General features: G+C 49.3%; 1 protein-coding gene across 1 annotated transcript in view; it reads left to right on the forward strand.

Moving 5' to 3' along the window:
- Positions 1-22,543, forward strand: part of DAG1 (dystroglycan 1) — a 49,431-nt gene that overhangs the window by 13,892 nt on the left and 12,996 nt on the right. The window contains exon 2 of the mRNA XM_032698704.1: positions 19,633-20,042. Within this exon, the coding sequence (XP_032554595.1) occupies positions 19,761-20,042 (282 nt within the window). The 5' untranslated portion in view covers positions 19,633-19,760. The remainder of the gene's footprint in view (positions 1-19,632; positions 20,043-22,543) is intronic.

The raw sequence follows: 22,543 nt of genomic DNA on the forward strand, positions 1-22,543 counted from the left end.
CAGTACTTGTGTCCTGGCAGCCCTGAGCTCTGCTCAAACAGAGCTCCCAGAAATCGCTGCCAGTGGTACGTACTGTGGCTTTGTCAATGACAAAAATACCTAGTTCTTGAGAGAGTTACTTTGCATGCAGAGTTACTGGTGTATTTTCTTTTGCTTGTTTGCCTGTAAAAGAGGGAAAAAAACCATAGATTTTAAAATTGTTGTTGGGTTGTGAATAAAGGTGTGTTAATCCACAGGGCTTGATGTATCGATAGAGACCTGATGTTTTAATACAGAATAAATGTGTTTGTAGGAAAGCACCTGAAAAAAACCCCATACCCTAGGTAACACAGCACAGTTTTAAAAATCAGCAGCAATTTTGGCTGGAAGCCTGCAGGTCTGAAATGGGAAGCATTGCACTGCACTTGAGTAATATTATAAATTTTTATACAAAGTGACTTAAAATACTTATTTATAGAAGATATACTCAGGGACTGGAATGCAACTACACTAACACTTAAAATATTCCTGGAAGAGTTGTATGGCTGATTGGTGGGTTTTTTTTTTCCCAGACTCTTTATTTTCAGCTCTTCCAAACGTTTCCATAGGTGTTTTGGACAGCTTTTTCCTGGTGTGCTGCCCCCCTGGGCTGCTGCTGGCAGATTGGGAGAACCAGCATTCCAAGAGGGCTTTGTGCTGAGTGTCCTTCCCCCTGCAGAAACCTGCTGCTCTTGCCTGGCAGTCCCAGAGCAGAATGCTGGGGGGGCGGCTGTGATCCCCTTCCCCACCTGGCCTGGGTCCCTTACCCCAGGACAGGTGCAGCTGTGCATTTACCCTTTGTTGCCAGAGGAATTCAGCCCTTCTGCCAAGTGCCCCCTTCTTCCTTTCCTGGGATGATCCCGCCTGTTCCCCTGTGAAACAGCCTTTTCCAGGGTCCTCGCTGCCATGGGCTCTCCTCCCGTGGCTTGGGGTGACCACACACACACACTTGTCCTCCTCATGCACTCTGAGCAATTTGCTTTATTTCTTTTGTTTCCCATGTTTGCTGCACTGGCTTCACCCTGGCTTTTCCCATCCTCCTGGTTTCTTCAAAACTGGGAACATGTCAGGTGCATTTTTATCAACAGAATATCCCTAAGGGCAACTCTTAAATAATCCTCTCCAGGAAGAGGAATCCAGAAAGGTTGGGGGAGAGTGTCTATAACCACCTTATCGCTTGCAGCCTCGAGACCTGGCAGGGGTTGAAATCGATGTGTGTGTTGCTCCTACAGAATAAACAGCCTTGGGAGGACTTTGGCAAGCGGAGCTGGAGCTGTCTTTCCAAGGCCCTGGTATAGTTTGCTTTCTGGGACAAAGACTACTTAGACATCTGGATTGCATTGGGGATTTTAGGGGAAAGATAAATTATTAGTTTGCTGTGAATGGAGAATGACTCTGATTGCTTTGTAAGCGTGCTTTCACCAGCTCGCTGCTGCACAGGCTGAATCCACGTTCTTCTGCTTCAGAAAGAGAAACAGCAACTGTGGAGCTGTTTGCCATGTCCTGGGAAAGGGGGGGGCTGAGCAGACCTTTCTCGACCTTCTGGTGTGCTGAGAAAACATGCTCATTTTATGGGCAGTTAATTTATAGAAAGTTCCTGTTTAAATTTCCTCCAAGGGCTGTAAAACCGGAGGACAGCTGCATGCATGAGCTGGCTAATCAAACACTGCTCACCCCTGGCTTGCCCTCCCCTTCCCCTCACCACCACTAACTTTGGGCTCCCTCCTAGGAGTGAGTGTGGCAGCTTTGGGAAATACCCTCAAAAACTGTCTGGGAAGCTGCTCTGCAAAGGTGTGGCTGATGCTCCTGGGGTTTGGGGTGTCCTTGCTGAGCCACAGGGCTGGGCTCTTCCTCAGAAGTGTCTGGGATCAGTCAGGTTTTTTACTGTGTTCTCCCTGCTTTATAAAGGCTCTGCTGTGCTCTCTGCCCTAAGGAGTGGTGCTGCCTGCCATGGAAATAATCACCCTGGGCTGAAAATAAAAACCTGGTTCGCATTTTGCTTCTCTTCCAGGCGTGGGGAAAACTGTGTTTGTTTCCTGCTGCCTCCTCCCTCCTTTCCCCAAAGACTGCAAATAAGTAAAACCTCATAGATTTGTTTGCAGTTGTGTGTGAGTTCATTTTTTGGTGAAAGGAAATCGCTTTAGATGGGTGCTGGGGCACCCAAGCTCCAGAAGCCTGTCTGCCTTGGCTCCCTGCAGCAACCAGCCTGGTAGGATTTCAGTACGGGTATGCGCTCTAATAAATTTGATCCTAATAGCTAATTTTGATCTAGTTTGACAGAGGGGTTGGAAACTTAGACAGTGAACTCCTGAGAGCTCCTCAAAGCTGCTTTTTCCTCTTCTGGCAACAAGCAGGTTCATGTTCCACCCTCTGCACTGGTTAGTTTTCCATCACTATAATGATGAAAAGGAGGAACTTCCAGCCCATGACCAGGGCTGAAAAACAGAACTGCACTTCTACTCCCGCCCTTCCAGCAATATCTGCTGTTGCTCTGAACAGCTGTCCTGCCTGCTTTTCCAGCTGCCTGTGCTCATCAGCTGCAGGGAAAGGCAGCGGAGCCATCACCGTTTTGGAGAAGCTGCTGAGTGTTTTCACCCTCACCTCCCTTGTGTTCTAGGGGACGGTTGACCAGTGCAGAAAATTACTTCGGCTGAGTGGCTGGAGGCTGTAGAGAATTTTCTGGAGCCCCTTGCTTTATCTGCCAGGAATTTAATAGAGGTATGATGGCAGGAATGAGCAAAGGTGAGCACATAACACCCGTTAAAAGTTCCTGGACCTGCAAGGGCTCCTGCAGTAAACCCCTTCAGCAGATTCCCCGATGTGATGCAAGAAAACTGCTGTGCTCAGGGCCTGATACCTCTTAATTTTGTTTAAGCTGGGGCCTGTTTCCCTTCCTTTAAATCTCCTCTGCAGCAGTTGGGGAAAAAATGCTGCAGAAAGAAATGCCAGGAATGTGAACAGCAGGTGGGGACTGGCAGATGTACTTATCAATCACGACAGGCTGACGAGTGGTTTATTCCTCTAAAGAGCTACTGTTTGCCTCCGGCTTGGTTTACTCCTGTCCTCTGCAACTCCCTCCAGCCTCTGCCAGGGTTTAAGATAAGAGCAGGGTAGTTTTCCCAGTTTTCTGGAGCATGGCATGCTCTGTGCAGGACTCCTTGCTCCAGGAGGCCGAGAGAAGGGGGAAGGCAGAGGCAGACCCTAGAGATCATGCTAGAAGGGTTGCAGCAGCACACCTCATCAATAATGTGCCATATCTCAGGGATGGGCTTTGGGAAATCTTGCTTCCATGGTGCCCAAACAGAAGGCAGACTCGATTAGTTAATTGAATTTGCTGCACTGTTGCTTTTCAAAACATGACTTCATATCTCCAGAGGAGTCTGGAGTTATTTCTGTGGACAAAACCCTATTGTCAGGTGGTGATACTTTGAGAAGATCACAAGTGAAAAGACTGTGCAGCTCTGGATTGCAGATATGCACCTGTGGAAAGGGGGAGCAGGCTCCACTGGTCTTCAGGGGGTTCAAAGAGACTCACCTATGGTTTACTGTGACTGCTTCTGGTTTTTTGAGCACCTTGCCCTTCATATGGAAATGCTGTTCTGTAGCAGGACAACCAGATTTACATGAAATAACAGGCTGAATGGTGAAAAGGCTTTATCTGTTGATCTCTAAGCAGCTTTCCGGGTGTGTTGGCAGTGTGTGTTACAAGCAGAGCAAACCTGCCTCAGGAACTACATTATGGATGCTTTTCCCTCTAAGCTTTAGTTCCCACTGCTGTGCTTGTGTTGGAATAGTTGTGTTATCCCAGTGCTTCTGATCCACTCCAGTTCTGTGCACTGGTCCTTGGAAAGCCCAGAAGAAGATACAGGCTTGTAAGTGATGTTATTAGACCTCTCCTTCGATGGCTTGCAGGGTATTTTGCCTGGCTACTTCAGCTGGTGTGGATAATGTTGTCTGCAGTGCTCTGGGGCACCCATCTCCAGTTCTCAGTGCTTTACCTTAGTAGGGACGCTGCTGATGTAGATAGTTGATATCTTTAAGAAAATTGAAGGCGCTGCCCCGAGCCCTCTTACCAGTTTTTCTTCAGATTGTTTCTTGATTTTGTGAAAGAGCAGTGGAAGAAAGGAATAGCTTTCCCAAGGAAGGAGCGCAGTGAGCATAAGGGAGCAGACACTGCCACAGCACAAAATAAAGATCTTGGGAACATTCCTTTTTGCAGCAGCAAAACGCTCTTTTCAAACTCTGTTCAGAGGGCACCACCTTGGCTATCCGGGGCTTGTGTTTGGAGGTGCTGCCTTCAGGTTTTAAAGCAGTTTAGAGTCTGGAGCAAAGGCAGCAGCTGAGGCGGCGATGGTAATCGCAGTGCCATTTGCATTGCTACCTGACTGCATTCTGCCTAGCACCTTGTCCTGGCCTGTGGGCTCCGGCGTCCTGGCTGCTCCCTCTGCCCTGTCCGACTCCACAGTCCTGCCCAGCTCCCAGCGGGAAGTGGGTCAGCTGGTGAGTAATGTTCCCATGGAGCTGCCTGCAAGGGGAGTTATCAGGCGGAGCTGGGCCGGAGCAGGGCGTAGCAGCAGCAGCCAGGGAACATGCACGTCCAGATGCCGTGAGCCCCACAGCACATTCCCAAGGAGTCACCTCCCAGTTGCCGTGATTTGGCCGGAGCTCCCTCTTGCAGGACTTCCCCAAATTAACTCCCGTTTGGAGTGGATTCAGGCTCAAACTTTAGCTGCCGGGGCAGTTTTGCCTCCGCAGGGCTGCGTGGGGCAGCAGTGAGTGTCTGGGTGACACCGGTCACACCACGGTGAGTGTCTGGGTGACACTGGTCACACCACCTGCCGCAGAGACTGTCTGACTGCTGCAGTCGAGTTTAACTCCTGAACTGAACTGCTGGCACTGGAATTTCCCATGCCGAAATTCCCATGCTGTGTCCCTGCCTCAGGCTTAGTTTCAGCTTTTCAGCAAAAGCAGTTCAGCCATTTCCAAGAGTTAAAGGATTTTTAAAAAGCTTTAGGTTGTCAGTATTTAAAAACCAAGCAGCCCCTAACTGCTTGCATTGAGAGATGCTGGGACTGGCACAAAGGCTGGATGGAAGGCTGGCAGCCCCGGGCTCTGATTGCAAATGATGTGCCATCTCCTCTCTCCCAGCAAAATGTCCCATATCTTATGGATCTTATCAGGTTACAGGTGTCTGAAAGGCTCCCAGTTCACCAGTGCTTTGTAGACTGGTTTTCACAGATCCTGTCCATCCAAGACCTCCTCCACTCCGGGGCCAGAGGGGCTGAATCATTGCTGGGGGTGGGAGGGGGTTGCTGCCACTGCCACCATTGCAGTGCTGGGAGCAGGATTTAGTCTCTCCTGGGCTTCGTGCTGACAGCCATGGAAGGGTGATGGGCTTGCCTGTCTCTAAGGCAGAGAGAACAAGCTGGAGTAGGTGTGGAGAAAAGGAGGGAACTGTGGTGCTTGCTGTGACCAGCTCTCAGACAACCTTAATTCTCAGGTATTCTGACTTTTATAGCTCATTATTTGCAGCCTTGAGGTTTTAGGTGTTGCCTGTGTGACCAAGAACAGCATTGTATACTGTTGGGAGAGGGGGAGGGCTGAGGCTCAGCCTACAGCAATGAGCAAAGTTCCTGGTTGGCATGAGGTCTTGAGGAATAACTGAGGGGCAGTGGGCAGTCTGGCTGCTGCTGCCCTGCAGTGCCAGGCGTAGCTGTTATCTTTGGAAGCTTTTTTTCCCCCATTTTTTTCTGTGGAAGGTGTCTCTGTTCTGTAACCTGGATTTGTTTGCTCTGAACAGTTGGCTGTGGTGATGCTGTGGAGCAGACAGTGTTGTGCTCCCTGATCACAGAGCTGCAAGTGCTTGGTGACTGTAACTAGTAAGCCAGGTTATTTTTGGCATAGTGTCTCTGCTTTATAAGGGATGGACTGAGTTGCTAAACCCACATTTTTCCACTACCACCCATTATGAAGCTCAGAAAAGGCTCAAGTGCTAATCCAGAGTTGCTCTTCAGAGGTGGGCTGTTGTGGAAATCCTGGCTGTGGTGTAGTTGTTTTTTTTATTTTTAAACTTTGAGCCTAGTCCCTCCAGGTGAGTAAATGGTGGTTGTGACCAGGCTTTGTACCTGGCTCAGCTGAATGACTTGTAAGTCCCCTGCCCACATCTGGACCATTCTGCATCCCCCAAGCGCAATCCAAGGTGCACCTCTATCCTGCAGGACTGACCTCAGCTGGTCCCTTAACCTGCAATCTTTTAATATCAGTGAGCCAAGGAAATACTATATAACCATTGAATTAAACAGAAGCAAAGCTTTGGTGCACGTCATTGGGTACCTAATTGCTGCGCTTGCCACCTGGGGAGTGGAATTGCTCTCCCGCTCTGGAGCCTGAATGGGACATACTGTGATAAGCAGTTTAATTGTTTCCCCACATCTGCAGCAGCTCTGTAAAGAGAAGGCAGCCTGAACACACCTTCAGAGCTTCTTGGCTTCTCTGCAACACCAAGGCTGCCTTTTTCCAACACCAAGGCTGCCTTTTTCCTACCGTGCTTGAGTATCTCTCTCCATATAGCCCTTGTGCTCTCCCTAAACTGTTTTATGTTCTCCTGTGCTGTCTGGTAGCAGTGAGCCCTCAGGTTTTTCTGCAGAGTGTTGCAGACTTATTAGGATATAAGAGCAGCCATGGGAATGTGACTGTTAGCAGCAAGGATAGTCCAGTGGGTACTAGTAATGGGATGCCCTCTTTAATTACCGGGATATGGGCATCACATTAGTACTGAAGGTCAGCAGAGTGCTGAGCTGAAATCAAAGTGAGAGTGACTTGGGGGGGTGGATTCAGAAGAAAATGCTCAGAGTGATTAAGGACAAATGCATTTGTCTGCTGTTACATGCTCTCGGGAACACTTAGAACTGTTGTGGGTGGCTGCTGGGCTGGGAGGTTGGTGGTTGTCATTTCTTTCCCGAGGTCAGCACAGGCTGTGCCTGGGGCTGGGCTCTGCTCTGCGTGCCCCAAGGCAGAGAGGATGGTTCTATGGGAGCAGAGCTCCAAGTGATGGAAATATGGGCATAGAGACACAGGATTATACAGTTGAAGTATGCCTAACCTGGCTAAGAAATGCAGGCATGAAGAGGAGCGTGGCTTTGAGTGCCCAGATCATGTGTGGCAGCAGGAAGAGATGATGCTTGACTCAGAGAGGCTCAAACTATTACAAAACCCAGCTGAGTGCTGGTTTAATTTTCCTTGTTGCCTCAGAATGGCATCTGACTCTGTTTTCCTGGGACATACATTGGAACTCTGATGACTTTGCCCCCATTCTTGGGATTCTTGCAGAAGGAGTCATCCTGTGCTCCACTGTGTTTCCTTGCACTGTGAAAGAAGTTGGTACAGAATCTGTCCCATCTTATTCCATTTTTTGTCTCTTTATAACATAAAGTCATATTTTAATCTGCTCATTCCTGTTGCCACAGCTGTTGCCATCTTCTGTGTTGGAGTGCAGCTGTGAGTCCATGCTGCTGTCCCTTCACAGCCATCTGGGTTGTCACCTAGGAATCTGTGGGACACAGTGTGCTGGGAAGGCAGGGCACAGTCCTTGGTCTGGCAAGTCAGAATAGATGGATGAAGCCTGTGCTCGCACTATTTGAAATACACTGTAATTTGGGGTTTTTTTCCTCATAAACAGGCAGATCTTGCTTCCAATACCTCTGACCTGTACAAGACAGAGAAGGGAAAAATTACTGCATTTTTCTGCTGTGGTTAAACCTCAGGACCATTTTTTGAGGTCTGATACCAGACACCATGCCAGCTAGTTAACTGTTGCAAATGAGTTACACTGCTCAGGCTCTGTGGCTGCTTATGGAACAAAAACATAAGTTTTCCTTGCCTTGTCCTTGCAGTCTCTCTGCCTCCCCCTGTTCCTGTGATTGCTCTTTACCCAGTTTGTCCTTGGGTCCCAGTTTTAAATAACTTGTCTGGTGGCAGTTTGATCCTATTTTTAAGTCCTTTGGACTTTCTTGTTAGTGGAAATTTGGGTTCAGGGAATGGCAGGATGTTTGTGTTGGAATTGCTGCAGGGGGATTGCTGGGAGCAACCCTTGGAACTTCTCTGACATGTGAGGTGCTGTGCTACTCACAGAAGAGCAGGTTACCCTGCACAGTATTTAGTCAGTCTGCTGGCTTTGTGCTGTCACAGTTGTTTCTCTGGCCCTTTTTGGCCAGATCCTCAGTGCATGATTCCTGGTGTAAGGAGCGAAGTTGAGCACTGTGACTGTATCCATATGGATGGGGCAGGATGTTAGTGTTTAAAAAAAAGCCCTAAATCCCACTGATACTCATTACAGTGAAGAAGTCTTGTCTCGCCTTGAAATAATTGAACTTGTCTCTTGATTTCTCAATTCCAGAGCAGGGTGGGGAGAAAAGCTGGAGCTATCTCTGCATCAGTGGACCTATGATGAGCAGCTCCAGTCTTCCCTGCTCCTGGCTGAAGCCATAGAGGCCATGGTCAAAACCAGATGAGGGTTATTTTTTAATTACAGACTACAGGTAAACAAGATAATTTAGCTCAAATATAATGCAGTGAAATTAATGCAGCAGGAATGTGATGCAGACTCTGTTAGTGTCTGGTCTTTTGAGGTGCTCATCTTTGCTTTTTAATTTAAATCAGTCTTCCTGCACCAGAGCAGTTGGGAAGCAGATGGACCTGTGAGGCCATGCACTGTCCTTCTGCCTTGGTAAGCTTGTGGTGTTGGAGATGTGATGTTTTGGATATACTGTGTGAAGGCCAACTTGGGCCAGAGGTGACTGTGAAGAGCAGACAGTGTTGCTGATGCAGTGCAGCCCTTTGCTCCTGGTCTCCAAGAGGAGGAGGTGGAACCTATAAAAATATGCACTTGCAGGAAGAGGTCGTTCATTTGATGGCTTTTGGTGACTCCTGAATTTCTGCAAGTTTAAGGGAACGTGTTGCCCAGCTGGAAACTGCTGATCTTCAGGGAGTTAATTCCTCCTCCAGAAACTTCTCTGCTTCTGTGACAGGGGAGCAATGCTGCTTCATTTTGCAGCTTTCCCATTTTATGGTTGATGGTTAAAGTTGGAACATTTCTATCTCGTTCTGCCAAGAAGTGTTTAGAATAGTTTTCATGAGAAACATTAGAAGTTGGAGGTCCACGGCTGATGCCCTGGCTGCTCTGCATCAATCACTGGGGGGTAAATATATTTAAATGAAGAGCTATGGCAGTCTCGCTAGCTGAGTAATAAATCAGGGCTGAGCAACTCCATAAAGCTGAATCCTAATGCCTTGGCTTGGAGTTGCAGGGTGGGGTGGTAAAGCTGATGGAACAGCGGGATGTTTCTAAACAGAATGTCCCTGCCCTTAGTTACGCTGCCACAAAGAACATAAATACTGCTGCATACGCAACTGGAGTGCTGAAAATGGCTTTTTGTTGGTGCTGCTTCCCTTGGTTCCTGTCTCCGCTTAATGTCAGCTGTTTGTGCTTTGCCTCCCCTTGGTAGCAGCAGCAGATCCTGTGCCTGGCAGTCAGGTCCTTGGCAGGTGGGGGAGAGAGCCAAAGCCTTGCCTTCCATTCCTGTGCTCGGTGCCTCAACCCTGGTGCTGTGACATCAACCTGTAGGAAATTATGGTGCTTGAACACTTTTGAGGACCTCCTCGAAATATTTCATTATCTGAGGAATTCTGTGGAATACCCAGAAGGTGATTATAAACCCTTGGAATGTGCCTGCGTCTCCGCAAAGCACTCCAGCCAAACAGCATTTTGAGGTGACTCTGGAGTATGAAATCTCCACCAAGACTTTCTTCTTTTCAGATTTGGGTTTGGTGCCCGCAGCCCTTGGGCTGTGTGTTCCTGGCACTGGAGGATGCCCTGTCCAAGCTGCCCACACCCTGGTGCTCCTGCTTCAGTACCATTAAAGCCAGCGCTTTCCTGGTGGCCATGGTGCAAGTGTGTCCTAAGGAAGCCCAAATGCTGTTCTAGTGATGAAAAAAGTGTGTCAAAACACAGTCAAGGGTCCTGCCAGAGATGTAGCCTCGCAAGGGTTTCCTTCAGAACAGGATTTGGAAGTTTGATCAAGTTTGCTAAAAAGTTGATTTGCAGAACTGCTCTGCCCCTCAGTGTGTCCTTCACCCCTCTGGTAGTTTCTGCTTGCTAAGTTGACAGAAAGAGCTTTATGCCTTTTTTATTCAAAGCAAAACAAAACAATAACAAAAAAAAATAGGCAGACAGGTGGGAGTTTTGGCTAGAAGGATGGACCAAAGCTCACCTCACTCCTCTGTGTGACCCGTTCAACATGTAATGTGCTCCAAAAGCCAAACCATGGCAGAAACTCCAGATTTCCTGCCTTGCTGGACCTGGGAGTTTATCCCTCAGGGTCTTTGTCTTTTTGTGTGGACTGTTTAGTACTTAATAAGACAAGATATCCCATGGAAGCTTCCTCTCCAATTAGGATATTCACTGTTTCTCTTCCATGTGGATTCTGTGAAGCCTCATAACGGGTTTTGTTCAGCCTTTAATTCAATTAAGAAATCAAGCAAGAGATGTAAATCTTTTTAGGCTCATTGGTTTCAGTGCTCATGACTACAGCTGTAGAGAACATCTCCTGCATGCTACAGCTGAGCAGCTTAGGGAGGGAGTGTTTTTCCAGGCTGAGATTTCAGGTGCTGCTGGAGGCTTGGGGGTGGCTTTGTCCCTTTGGAACATGGGGCAAAGGCTGCAGTCGCCTGTTGGTGGCTTGGTTTAAACCTGTTTCTGAAGCAGCAGAAACCTGCTCTTTGATAGAAATCCACTTTCCAGCTCGGTGACTTCTATCAAAGGTCATTAACGGGTGTGAATTAGCCTCGGAACAGCTGGTGGATGGTGAGTGATACCAGGGGACAGGACGCACAGTGGTGACTGTCACGCCAGCTGCTCCTGTGCATGTCCTTTGGTGCTTGCTGGAGAACAACCTGACTGCTCAGGAAGACAAGATCAGGCTCTCATGCCTTGTAGTCCTCGGGTTTGAAAAGTGACATCTTGCTTCTTGTGTTCGTGTGCTTTCTTGCCTTGTCGCCGGGTGCCTCAGCTGCCAGCCCCGTGTCCTCTGTCCTGACTCTCCTGTGGGGTGGCTTCTGCTGAAATGCTTTTCTGCAACCCCATAGTCTTCGTTGCAGAATGAAAACCAAACAAATTCAGCATGATACAAAACTTTCCTTACAAGAGAGAAAGCTGGAGTCAAAAATCCCTGTTTTATCTTGGTGCCTTGAGTTCTGTTTTTTACTAAGTCTTGGAAACTTATGAAGCGTGTGTGCATGTGTGTGTATGTATATACACACATCTGTTGTGTTTATCTTCAAATATGCATTCTTATGGCATTTGTATGGAAGGATATCTTAGTCCCATCTTTTTTTTTTTTTTCCATAAACTTTTGTCGTTTAATTTCCTGTGGATTTTCGTACTAGGTTTAGCTTACATTCCCTTAAACATAGACTTAAATGTTAGGATTTTTATATACTCTCACTCTGTTTCCAGACAAAACCAGGAGTTATAAGCAGAGTTTTTAGGGGCTTGCTTTGGCTGGAAACCCAAGTGAAGCCAGAGCCACTTTACAGTGCGTGCCCTGAGGCAGGCAGACCCTTGCTCTGCCCTGTTGCAGCTGTATATTTAGCCTGTATGCCCTTTCCAGTAACAGCCGGGAGAAGATGCCTGGGGAGGAATGCGAGTCATCATTTCCCTGCATGCCATCCCCGGGATCAAGTGCTGCTTGAGCCAGAAACGCTGCCTTGGTAACTCTGCCTTCTATAAAATTGTCCTGTCCCACCCCCTTTTTTTTTTTAAACCCACAAGAGGTTTTAACATTCATGTTCACAGCCCTGTTGGGTCCTTGAGAAAACCCATTTTGTTTCGATTTGACCCTGATTTGGTTTAGTTTGGCTTCTGGTCCTTTTATTGGAGGAGAGCATGGGCTCTTGTTCCCCATCTCTCTAGTGCCCCAGTGCATCCCACATTGTTCTTTCTCAACTTCCTTCAGGAAGGATCCATTTTATACCTTTGATTCCCATTAGTCTTCTCTGCCAGCCTTCCTTTGAGGTGGGGCCTGCTCACAGGACACAAGAGGTGTGGGAAGGCACTGCTGAAGGTGTCCCCCTGCTTTGGTTTGTTGGTGGATGTTTATATCCTAATTTTTCCTGACTGCTAGCAGCAAACAATGGCAGTTCTACCTGGCTGCGATGTTTGTAATTACAGGGGAAAAATGATCTCTGAGGCCTTCTAAATAGTTGGGAAGATAATATCTGAGTTTCCTTTCAACTGAATGCACTTGAAGATACGATCTGAGTTGGCTGTCTGGGAATAACAAAGTGGAGGAAGGGATTGATTGTGGTTGCTGAAACTTTCATCAAGGAGTCAGAAGTGATGCCTGGCCAAAATTTGCAGCTGCCGGTCACTGCTGCGGGACAGGCCCAGCCAGACAGTCAAGGCATGGCTTGAGCACAGGACAAGTAGCACACACAGGCTGCAAGGGGCCACTGGAGCAGGATGGGCAAGAAGGGGGACATCTGGATGGTCTTGCAGCAAATCTGTCAGGTCACTGTGCAAAATGCACAGTCAAGAGGCACTTGTGGGTACCATACTCGCTCCTCTTGCCTCCCCAGGGCTGCAGGAGGCTGGGGAAGGTGCTGCCTCTAGAAGAAGTTTTACTACTTCGCTTTGCAGGGTAAGTGTGCTCTGCAGGGAAGAAAAAACATGCTCTGTGTCCAGCTGGCAAAAGGATCTAGTGTTCTTTGTGCTTCTGCTGCTGCTCTGCAGTGCCCTTCACATGTACCTCTGTAGGAGTGCCCCTGGCCGAGGGTTTTGGGGCTGCTGGGGCTGCTTCCTCACCTGCACAGTACTTGGTGGAGGGAGGGGTACTGAGAGCATGTCCTCAATGCTTACCTCTTCCAGGGCAAGAAGCCTTCCTGGGAGTGGAATCCCCAGCTGGGAAGGGCAGTACAGTAGCCCAGCTTCTAGACAAACAGATGCAATACAGGGGAAAAAAAGAGAAATTATACTTTTTCCATCTTTTCTCACCCTCTCAGAACTGTAGTTTTCAAGCAAAAGATAAAAGAAGTTAGCAGAAAGCTTCCTGTCAGCTACAGGAAAGTTAAATATCTCGGTGCTTGCTCTAGCAGAATAAAAGCCACTGCAAGGTGTCTGTGGCTGTGACCGCTTCCTTCACAAGCGTCACAAAGCTGCCTGTGAGACTTGAGAGCAACAAGTTGGTGACAGTTCACAGCCGAGTTCCCCATCAGTAGGAGGGTGCTGCTTGTTTCCCTGGCCGGCACACATTTTTAGCATGGCTGTTTCGAGTTTGTTTGGGTTTGTTTTTTCCCCCTAGATTGTTTTTCAGTGTCAGGGTTTCCTGTTACTGACACCAGATGTGCTGGAGACGAGCAGTGCAGAAATACAAGAAGGGACGAGGCTGAAAAAGGCAGCTCTTTTGTGCGTATGTCCTTTGGGTTGGGTGTCACTTCTGTTGGGCTTTTGGTGTGGTGACAATACATGGTGGGCACAGCTGTGCTAGAGCCTGTTGAAATGCAGTTTTAGGGTGAAGAATTGAGTACAGCTTGGTTGGTACCTCCTGGGCTGATGGTGTCTGGGGTGACCAGCTGTTGATGTCTGTGGGGGGCAGAGGGTGGAAGGGGCTCCTGGACCCTCAGGAGCACTGGTCTGCAGCTCCCCAGTCGGGAAGGTCTCTTGTAGTCTGATCTCTGCTGCTTTAGTTTTGATGCACACGTGGCTATGAGCAGGCAGCTGTGAGTGCATCATTAAGCCAGAAACTTGTACATGAACTTGTCTTTCAGTGAGACATAAAGTCTTAGTATAAAGCCACCATCCCCACAGGTGCCTGGTTAGTGCCATGTGGGACAGGATACCATCACTCTGAGCACTGCGGAGCAGGGAGATAGTTTAAGGTGAATCTTTCTTCCTCCACCTGACCCACTGCCTCATGGCAGCTGCTTGCCCTTAGTCTGTGTGTGACCAGTACATCTCTGTGTAGCTGCTCTGCTGTACATCCCTTTCCATAACTCATCCTGGGCACAGCAGAGTCTGAAGCCTGGATCATCTGTGAATAGTCGTCTGGAAATAACCCCCAGAGCCATTTGCAGCAGTTCCCATAGCCCATAACATAGGCTGTTGGAAGGGCTGCTGCCTTTGTTTCAGGGTACGTCCGGAGTGGGACAGGCACAAAAACTCTTACTGTTTCCTAAATTTCACGCTCCAGAGTGTTCTTTGTCCATATGATGTCTCAGGCTAGCATGCTCTTGGTCTTGATGAGACTTTATCTGTTAGTTCATAACTTAGTGGTGGGCTGCTCTGCTCAGACACACTGCCTCCAAGCTGTTTCTCCCTCCTGCCCCCCTCCCAGGCTACTTTAGCCCAGCGCAGACGTGTGTGGAGCACCAACCGCCTCTGCCTGGGCCGTGCTGCCAGGCTGGCACCAGGGGTGCCTGCTGTCGTGTTTTGGACCCGGGAGCACGTACAGCTGAGTGCCATCTTTGTGTGCCTGGCCGGGGACGCTGGATTTCATCATTCCTGCTGCTCTCTGCCTTGACACGCAGGCGCGCGGTAGTTGACGGGACTTGCCCAGAGATCCTCCTGTGGAAACACGCACAGGAGATCTTTGCAGGGAAAAAAGCTCTTCCCTGCTCTGGAAAGTTGCACTGGCTCTTCTTAGCCAAGTCTGAGTTTGCTTCCTTAGAGAAAGGCTGCTTATTTAATGCTTCCTTTAATGAGGATACTGGTAAATAAGCAATCAGGTAAGTGGGATTCGTCCTAACTCCTAAATACCTTCTTAACTGGAGTCGAGTACTGCACAACAGTTACTTGAGCTTTCTGCATGCTGGGGCTCAGTGGCATTAATATGCTGGTGGTGATTAATTGCCACAGCCCAGTGATGTGGTTGTGTGCTTGAGCAATTGGATTAGACGCAGCTGGAGGGAGACTTCACTTTCACTGGTTCTTGCCGAAGTGGTGGCTTAATCGGCCACAGAGGAAGAGTGATTTCTAGGGCAGCCACGCTGGGATGCTTCCCCTGGCCCTACGCTCCTGGTTCTGCGGTGGGCAGAAGGAAAGGTGTCTGGGAAAATGCGTGCCTGGGAGTAGCTACTTTGTCCTGCCTTCAGTTCTTCCTTTCAGTCCCATCTTGTGCCTGCACTTTTCAGCATTCCTGGATAATGAAGGTACAGCGTGTCCTTACCATGTCAGCAGGCCTTGTAGCTGCATGGAGAAGGAGCAAGCTCCAGCATTGCCTTGACAAGTCAGCATCATATCAAGTGCAGGATCATATCAACATCACCAAGCAGGCCCAGTTCCATGGCTCTGTGATGGGGGGTTTGGCACTGGAGATCAGGAATCAGCCTTGGCACATGCACTGAGCACTAGGACTGTAGCAGATGTTGATACTGACTTTGATGTTTCATCCAATGCTCTGGAGGCTCGAACTTGAGACCAAAAGAGCTCTCACAGAAGTAGGAGAATAAAAAGAAAGTCATTTCTTTCAGAAGATCAGATGGAGTGAAACATCCTGAAATTCAGGACTAACCTGAACCTTTGTGTTTGTTCTGAGAAACTGGGCAGTGCACATCCTCCTGGAAGGAGGAACACAGTGCCGTGTAGAGAAGCTGGGGTGGTCTAGCCTTCCATTGTAACTGGAAAGTGCTGTCTAAGTCAGTCAGCTCTATGGCCTGATGCTTCTCAGAGATCAGCAGAAAAGTGCCTGCAGAATTCCATCTGTGTTTGGGTTTTGGCCCTATTTTGTGGGAAACTTGTGTGAAATGTTGAGGTTTTTGCTTCCAGAGAGCTAAAGCTCTGTGCCTCTGGACAATGGTCCAGAACACGGACTTTTTCCACATAAAACTAGGATGATCTCTTAAACAAAGTTGTCAGGGTTGTGCCCTTGGTAGTGCCATGGGAGATGGTGTGGGCTCTTGAACTTGGCAGAGGCACCAGGCAGGTCCCCAGCACTTGTTCCAGCTTTGCTGTAGGTAACATTCACTCTGTTCTGCAGCTGCATCCAGACCCACAGTGCTGGTGGCCAGTGGACTTGCAGAGCAGCACTACTGGCTTTAGGCAGTGGGCCTCCTGTCCCAAAAAGCATTCTACCTTGCAGTGAAAGTCCACGTGGATCTCAGCACTGCAGGGCAGTGCCTTGTACAGCTCCACGGATATCTGGAACCACCCTGCCTTTCCTCCTCAGCACACACTGTGAGAGGCTGGCAGTGTTTCAGCTTCTGTCCATTGTGTGGTGAGGTGGAGCTGTGTTAAGAGATTTTTTTTTTTTTTGGTGGTGCAAGTTTGTTCTCACCTCTTCTGTTTGTTCTTTGTTATCAGCTACTGAATTCTTCCTATACCTCCTCCATGCTCCACTTCCATATGTTGAGCCAATTCTTCTGTAGTTCCCCCTAAAAAGAAACCTTGAATTTTGCAACCTGCAAGTGTCACATGAGCACTTAATGGCCAATTGCTGGGCTGAGGGGCATGTATTGGACAGTGTTTGTTGCCTGCTCTGATAAGTGTTTCTGAAATAGGTGATGACTTCATCTTCCTCTTCTGCTCACCACAGATATCAAGAACCAGCTCCTTTCTGCCCAAATACTCCTCTCCATCCAACAAAAACACCCCAGGCCAGATCACGTCATTTGACTGAGCAACACAGAGCTGCACCACACTCACGCAGAGCTCCAGAGCAGTGTGACAGGCCAAGGGCAGGGGCTGGGACTGGCCTGAAGACATGGTGCTGAACCTCTCTGGGCATCTTTACAGCTCCATATGGTTGTGGGCTGGGTCTCAGTGTGTCTGGGGTGCTTCTTTTCTGCTCGGGTGTGGCTGCTCAGAGCAGCAGTGAGAGGCAACCATGTTTCCCTGATAGCATCTCAACCCTGCAGCAGCCATGAGGCTGCTGCCACATTCCTCTCCTGGCTTCAAGACTCTGATCCTGCCTGTACTTGCCGTACATATCAGGACTTTCCAAGGAGCAGACTTCGGGAGAAGTAGCTCGTGGACAAAGCGTCATCACTGCATTGGCCATCCCTGGGTTGAATGGAGGGTGAAGGTGGTTCTTTCTGCTTTTTAAGGCACAGTGTGGGGATGGGAGTACCCTGATTCCTGCTATGATGATCAGTGGCCTCCTTAGGACCTCTTGCACGTGTGCTCCATCTATGTAGCTCCTTCATATGCCCTGTTGGATATTCTCCGCCAGACATCTACAGGTCATTTGCCTGCTGACGTCACTCTAGGTTCATCCAAAGCAAACTGATGTGTGTCAGATCCTCCTTTGACCACACAGGGAGCTTGTAGGAGAGATGTGCCCTGTAGGGAGTGTGACTTGTCCTTACCCTGCAGCTACTTCATGATGAGAACCTCTGGAGAAGCACCTCAAGCACCTCACTCTGGATGAATACCACCACATACTGGTGGTTTTTCACCCAGAGGGTGATTGAGTACTGGAACAGGCTCCCCAGGGAAGTGGTTGCAGCACCAAGCCTGTCTTGAGTTCAAGAAGGATTTGGACAATGCTCTCAGGTACATGGTGTGATTCTTGGGGTATCCTGCGCAGGGCCATAGGTTGCACTTGATGATCTCAATGGGTCCCTTCCAACTCAGCATATACTGCGTATGATTCTGTGCTCAGTTGCCTTTGGGACAGCCTGGCCTTGGCTTTCCTGTTGTTTTGTCTGGTGTATTCCCATCCCAGTCAGCTCGGACAGTTGGAAGCACAAGAGCAGCAGGGAGGGGGCTTTCTTGTGGCACTGGCCATCACACCAGCCACCCTCCCATCTGCCTTGTGATTCCCAGCAGTGTTATTCTGCCTCTGCTGTCTCTTCTGCCTTTCACTCGAGGCAGGTTTTCCACAACTGACAGCGGTCAGGTCAGATATCTGCCTTGTGGATGCTGTAGCCAGAGGTTACATTTGGCTCATAATTCCTACTACCCACAGCCTCTTTGCCAGCTCCAGCAGTGCCCTGGGCCCGTTACCTCGGGCTGGGAGGTGTCAGCCCCTCTGCATGTGGGGTTTGTTGTGAAAGGCCCATCGAGGGGTGCAGGTCCTTGCAGGCTGCCCCTCAGCTTCTCTAGAGTGCAGGCTTTAGAATGAGCAACCACATCTTATCTCTCCTATTATTCCTAGAGCCTGCTGTGGTAGCCTTGGGCTCAGGGGCCTGCATGGGCAAACCCTCTGCCTGCTTCTGCAAGCCCATGGGGGCAATACACCCTGCCTGGCCATAGCACAGCAGGTCAGCTGAGTCCTGTCATGTTGCTCTAGGAGCTCTGCAAGGGCGAGAAGCAGTGGGATTTCCCTTCCCACACGGTCTGGCTCCGGGGTCTCTTGGGACAGCCTGATGTGCATCACACAGCGGAGACAAAACAGGCTAAAATAAATACAGAGCCCTGGGAGCCAGTGGTTAGAAGTTGGGCTGGGTTTGCTCTGGGAATTTGGAACCACTTCTCTCTCCAGCCTGGAAAAAAGGAGTTGGTTCAAGGCATGAGTGCCTGGTCTGTGAGAGCCCAGTCCTGTGTGCTCCTGGGACTAACACCTGCTTGTCCATGTGTCTGTCCACCCATCCTTCATAACCCACCGTCCCCCTTGATACAGCAGATTGGTTACTGAGGGCTGTGCTGGCTGCAAACTAGAATGCCAGAGTGGACAGTACAGCTTCCTTGGGGTCCCAAACAATTCTGTCCTGTTCCATGAATCCATTGGTCTCCTGCAAGCAGGCTGTGAGGAGGAACATGGTGGCACAGATCTGTGACTGTGTGCTGTGGCTGAACATGGTCTGGAGGGAGAAGCAGCTAGGGAAGGAAAGGAAATAATGCACCAAAGGAACAGAGGAGCAAAAGATCTATGATCCAGGGGAGCAGAGAGAGTGGAGGGGAGCAAGTGAAAGAAGAAAATAACAGAGGGAGAGCTGGAGATGTGTCTTGGTAGAGTGAGGGGACAGACGAGCTGTGCGAGCAGGAGGGAGCTGGATGGCAGCATGGAACAAGGTGTGTGCATAGCTCATTCCAGTCTGATTTGGGGGTGTGTACTGCTGGCCCCCCAATCAAATCTAAACATTAGTACCAAAAGCTGGACCTGAGAGGAGCCCTGGCTTGAAAACCAGGCTTGTGGGTCAGAGGAGCAGAAACATCTGTCATGCATCAGTCCATCAGGATGACAGCTTTGGAGTTCCGGGGTTTTCTTGGGACCTTCCTACTGGGTAACTGGCATTTAAATCCACTGATGTCCCAGCCTGACTTCATCTTGCCTTGAGAGGTCAGCTCTTAGCACTGTGCTCAATCTCAGCTTCATTTGTATCTGCCCTGTCTCCCTACCTGTGGCTGTCTCAGGATGCTGTGGCTCCAGAACAGCAGAAACACAGCTATGTGTGTGGAAAAGCAGGAGGATCTTGTTTCTCTGGAGATGCTGTACATCAGAGGAGGAGCTGAGAAACTCTTCCTCTCTTTAATGGCAGTGGCAGCTTGCAGTTAAATCAAAAGCTGAGGCACAGACGGTTGCGTGGCCAGTATCCTCTGCCCATTGCAAGGTCTGTGTGTGTTGGATGGATGGCTTGGGTACCATGATTAATGTACTGATTGGGTTTCCTATGTCTAACCAGGTTCCCAGGACTCCTAGAATGAGGCTGCTGTGAAGGACTGGTGGATCCCCTACCTGTGCTGCCGTGCCTGCAGATTCCCTGTGATCCCCTTTCTGGCTGGAGCACCGTTACCGAGGCTCCTGGGAAGAATGACTGTTGGATGCCTACTGCAACCCCCTTTCCTGGGGAGGACTTGGCTCCCCATGCTGCTGCTGGCAGCCTCTGCCCACTGCCACTGGCCCAGCGAGCCGGCAGAAGTGGTTCGGGACTGGGAAAACCAGCTGGAGGCCTCCATGCACTCCGTGCTCTCGGACCTCCGGGAGACTGTGCCGGCTGTGGTGGGCATACCGGACAGCTCTGCGGTGGTGGGACGCTACTTCAGAGTCTCCATCCCCACGGATTTAATTGCTTCCAATGGAGAAGTTGTCCAGGTGAGAAACGCCATTCCCTGAGGGCTCATTTTCAGTTATATTCATGCAGGAGTCAAGTGAGTCACCCCATTATCGACCTGGGTCATGAGGGTGGCTGCGAAGCGGCCTTAATGTTTTGTAGGACTATGGGAGAAGGATTTTTATTAAAAAATAAAGTCTCGCCTTATTGCAAAGTTCCTTTCTCTGTAACAAAGAGAGGAAAGTTCTCAGGGGTGACTAATCAGGTTTGCTGGCTGTATTTAAACTCAGATGCTCTGCCCCTGGAATGATGGGCACATCTGTGAGGAGACGTTGCCTCAGGATCCAGGGAGCCGCAGATTCCCTGGGATTGCTGCTCAGGCTTGGGGAGTTTGCTTCACTGTGGTAACAAAACATGGCCAGACAAACAGACTCTGTCCTGCCAGCGGGGCTCTGGGCTGCCTGTGACACAGTCTCTCCTGACCTTGTCCCTGAGTCCTCTTGGGAAAGATGGGAGCCTTTCCCCCTTATCTGACATAAACCTCACGCTGCTGGCACTGCAGGCACCTGAAAACTGAGTTTTGGAATCAGTCCTGAGTGCAGGAGTGTGTTAGAATAGCCCAGAGGAGGGTAGGGATGTGTCTGAACACAGGTGTGCTCATCGTTAGTCCTGTCCTGGGAGGGTTTGCTTGGATCATGTGGAGTTCAGAAAATTCTGTTCTTAAAAAACAGAATTACCTTCCAAAGAGCAAAATTGAAAATAAGTTTTAAATACCCATTTTTAGAAGCATTATAACAGGACAAGCTTCTGGAGTGTCTTGGAAGATCAGAGGGAGATGGAGAGCAAGTCAGGAGCATGTCTGACAGCTCAGCCTCTGCTTGAAGGCAGGTTTGGTTTAGCTCTGTGTACTGTCACACAGTTATCCCAATCCCGGTACGTGATCCTGCTGGCTCTAGCGAGGGTGCTGGGTGGGCAGAAAATCCAAAGAATGCAGCTGTTACTGACTGAGGGTCAGACAGGGAGGAGGAAGGCATGGAAGGAGTCGGGGAAGGGGCCAGAGGAGTTGGGGAAGGGGCTGGGCTGGTCTCAGTGACGTTGAGTTGACCATGGCTGAGCTTTGCCCGGCTTTACCCGCAGCCTGTTCGGAACACGGGGCACCTGGACAGCACTGGGCTGCCAGAGCCCAGGCAGGTGTGGTGAGCCCAAGATCTCATGTTATAGAAATGATAACTTTGGTTTGGGATTTTGCATCCAAGTGGCTTGTTCTAATGTTGTCTAATAGCTGCTTTGATGGCAGGAATAACTGTCAGTGTTTGTGTAACACCACAGCTTCCTCTGTCGTCTTTTCCTGGCACAAAAATCGTCTTTGGTAGCTCCAGTGGATGCAGGAAAATCCTGATGGTTTATTTCCACTCCACCTGATGGCTTCAAACGATACTTCTGCTGTGTTGGTGTGAGGTGTGTTGGATAACGCCAACATACCTGGAGAGCCTAGAATGGACTGGGCTGGATCAGGACCAGCAGCTGCTGGTTGTGTGTAGTTCAGCATACTGTGGGAGCGATTTTCACGCTCGTCCCTGGGCTTACCCATGTGCATCTTGCATCTGTTCACCTTGAAATCGATTTTAAAAGTGCAGCAGGTTCTCAGCTGCTGTCTCTGGAAGGGCTCTCCTTGCAGGGAATGCATGTTGGCTGCTGAGCACAGCTGACCTTTGCTGCAGGGATTTGATTCCTGGCTAGTGAGAACTGCGTAGGCAATTTTGGGTGCTGAGGTGCATTTTTGTTTTACTGGAAAGTTTCACGGCAAATTGCTCTGGTCTTTTTCTCAGGCTGCTTTGCCTTTCTCAGCTGGAGCAGTAAAAACACAGTACTTCTGGATCTTGCTGATGTACTTAAACCCTGCTAAAAAATAATAAGGGCTGTGCCCTCTGAGATAGGTCAGGGTTTACAATGAGATGTGGTTGCCTATACTTTTTCCCCTTAAACTTCTAAGAAATTTGCTATAATTTTATTTAAAAGAAGATGCTGAGAGTTGATGTCCCCAGACTCCCAGGAGCTTCCCACTGGAGCCTGGAGAAGGCGTGATTTGCTTCATTTCTAGATGATTCCCGTTGATAGTTTCTAGGACTGTGGTGGTGATCGGCTTGAAACTCCTTCTGAGATCCTCTTGCTGCTTGTAAGCAGATTCCAGCCATCTGTAGACAAAATACTTTTCTCTGCAAACTTGGTTGTGGGATGGAAACAACGCCAGGCATGTGCAGCGTGGTGGAGGAGTGCCCCGCAGGCACGCACTCCTGCACAGTCAGGTATGTGCTCCTGGGAGCCATCACCAGTGTTTCCCTTCCACCCCCAAGGCTGCTGGAGAACAGGTGAGATTTTATGGTTAAGGAGAAAAGAAAGTTTATTCTGACGTGCTCGAGCTGCGCAGAAAAGAAGTAGAAAAACTACCATGTGTCTTAATTTTGAGGTCTCGTTTCCACGTTGCTGAGAGCCAGCTGCCAGCAAGGCGTTGTGGCCATGGTAACTCCCTTCCCCTGTGCCT

Source organism: Chiroxiphia lanceolata, chromosome 11 (genome assembly GCF_009829145.1).
Source record: "Chiroxiphia lanceolata isolate bChiLan1 chromosome 11, bChiLan1.pri, whole genome shotgun sequence".
In the NCBI taxonomy this organism is placed as follows: Eukaryota; Metazoa; Chordata; class Aves; order Passeriformes; family Pipridae; genus Chiroxiphia; species Chiroxiphia lanceolata.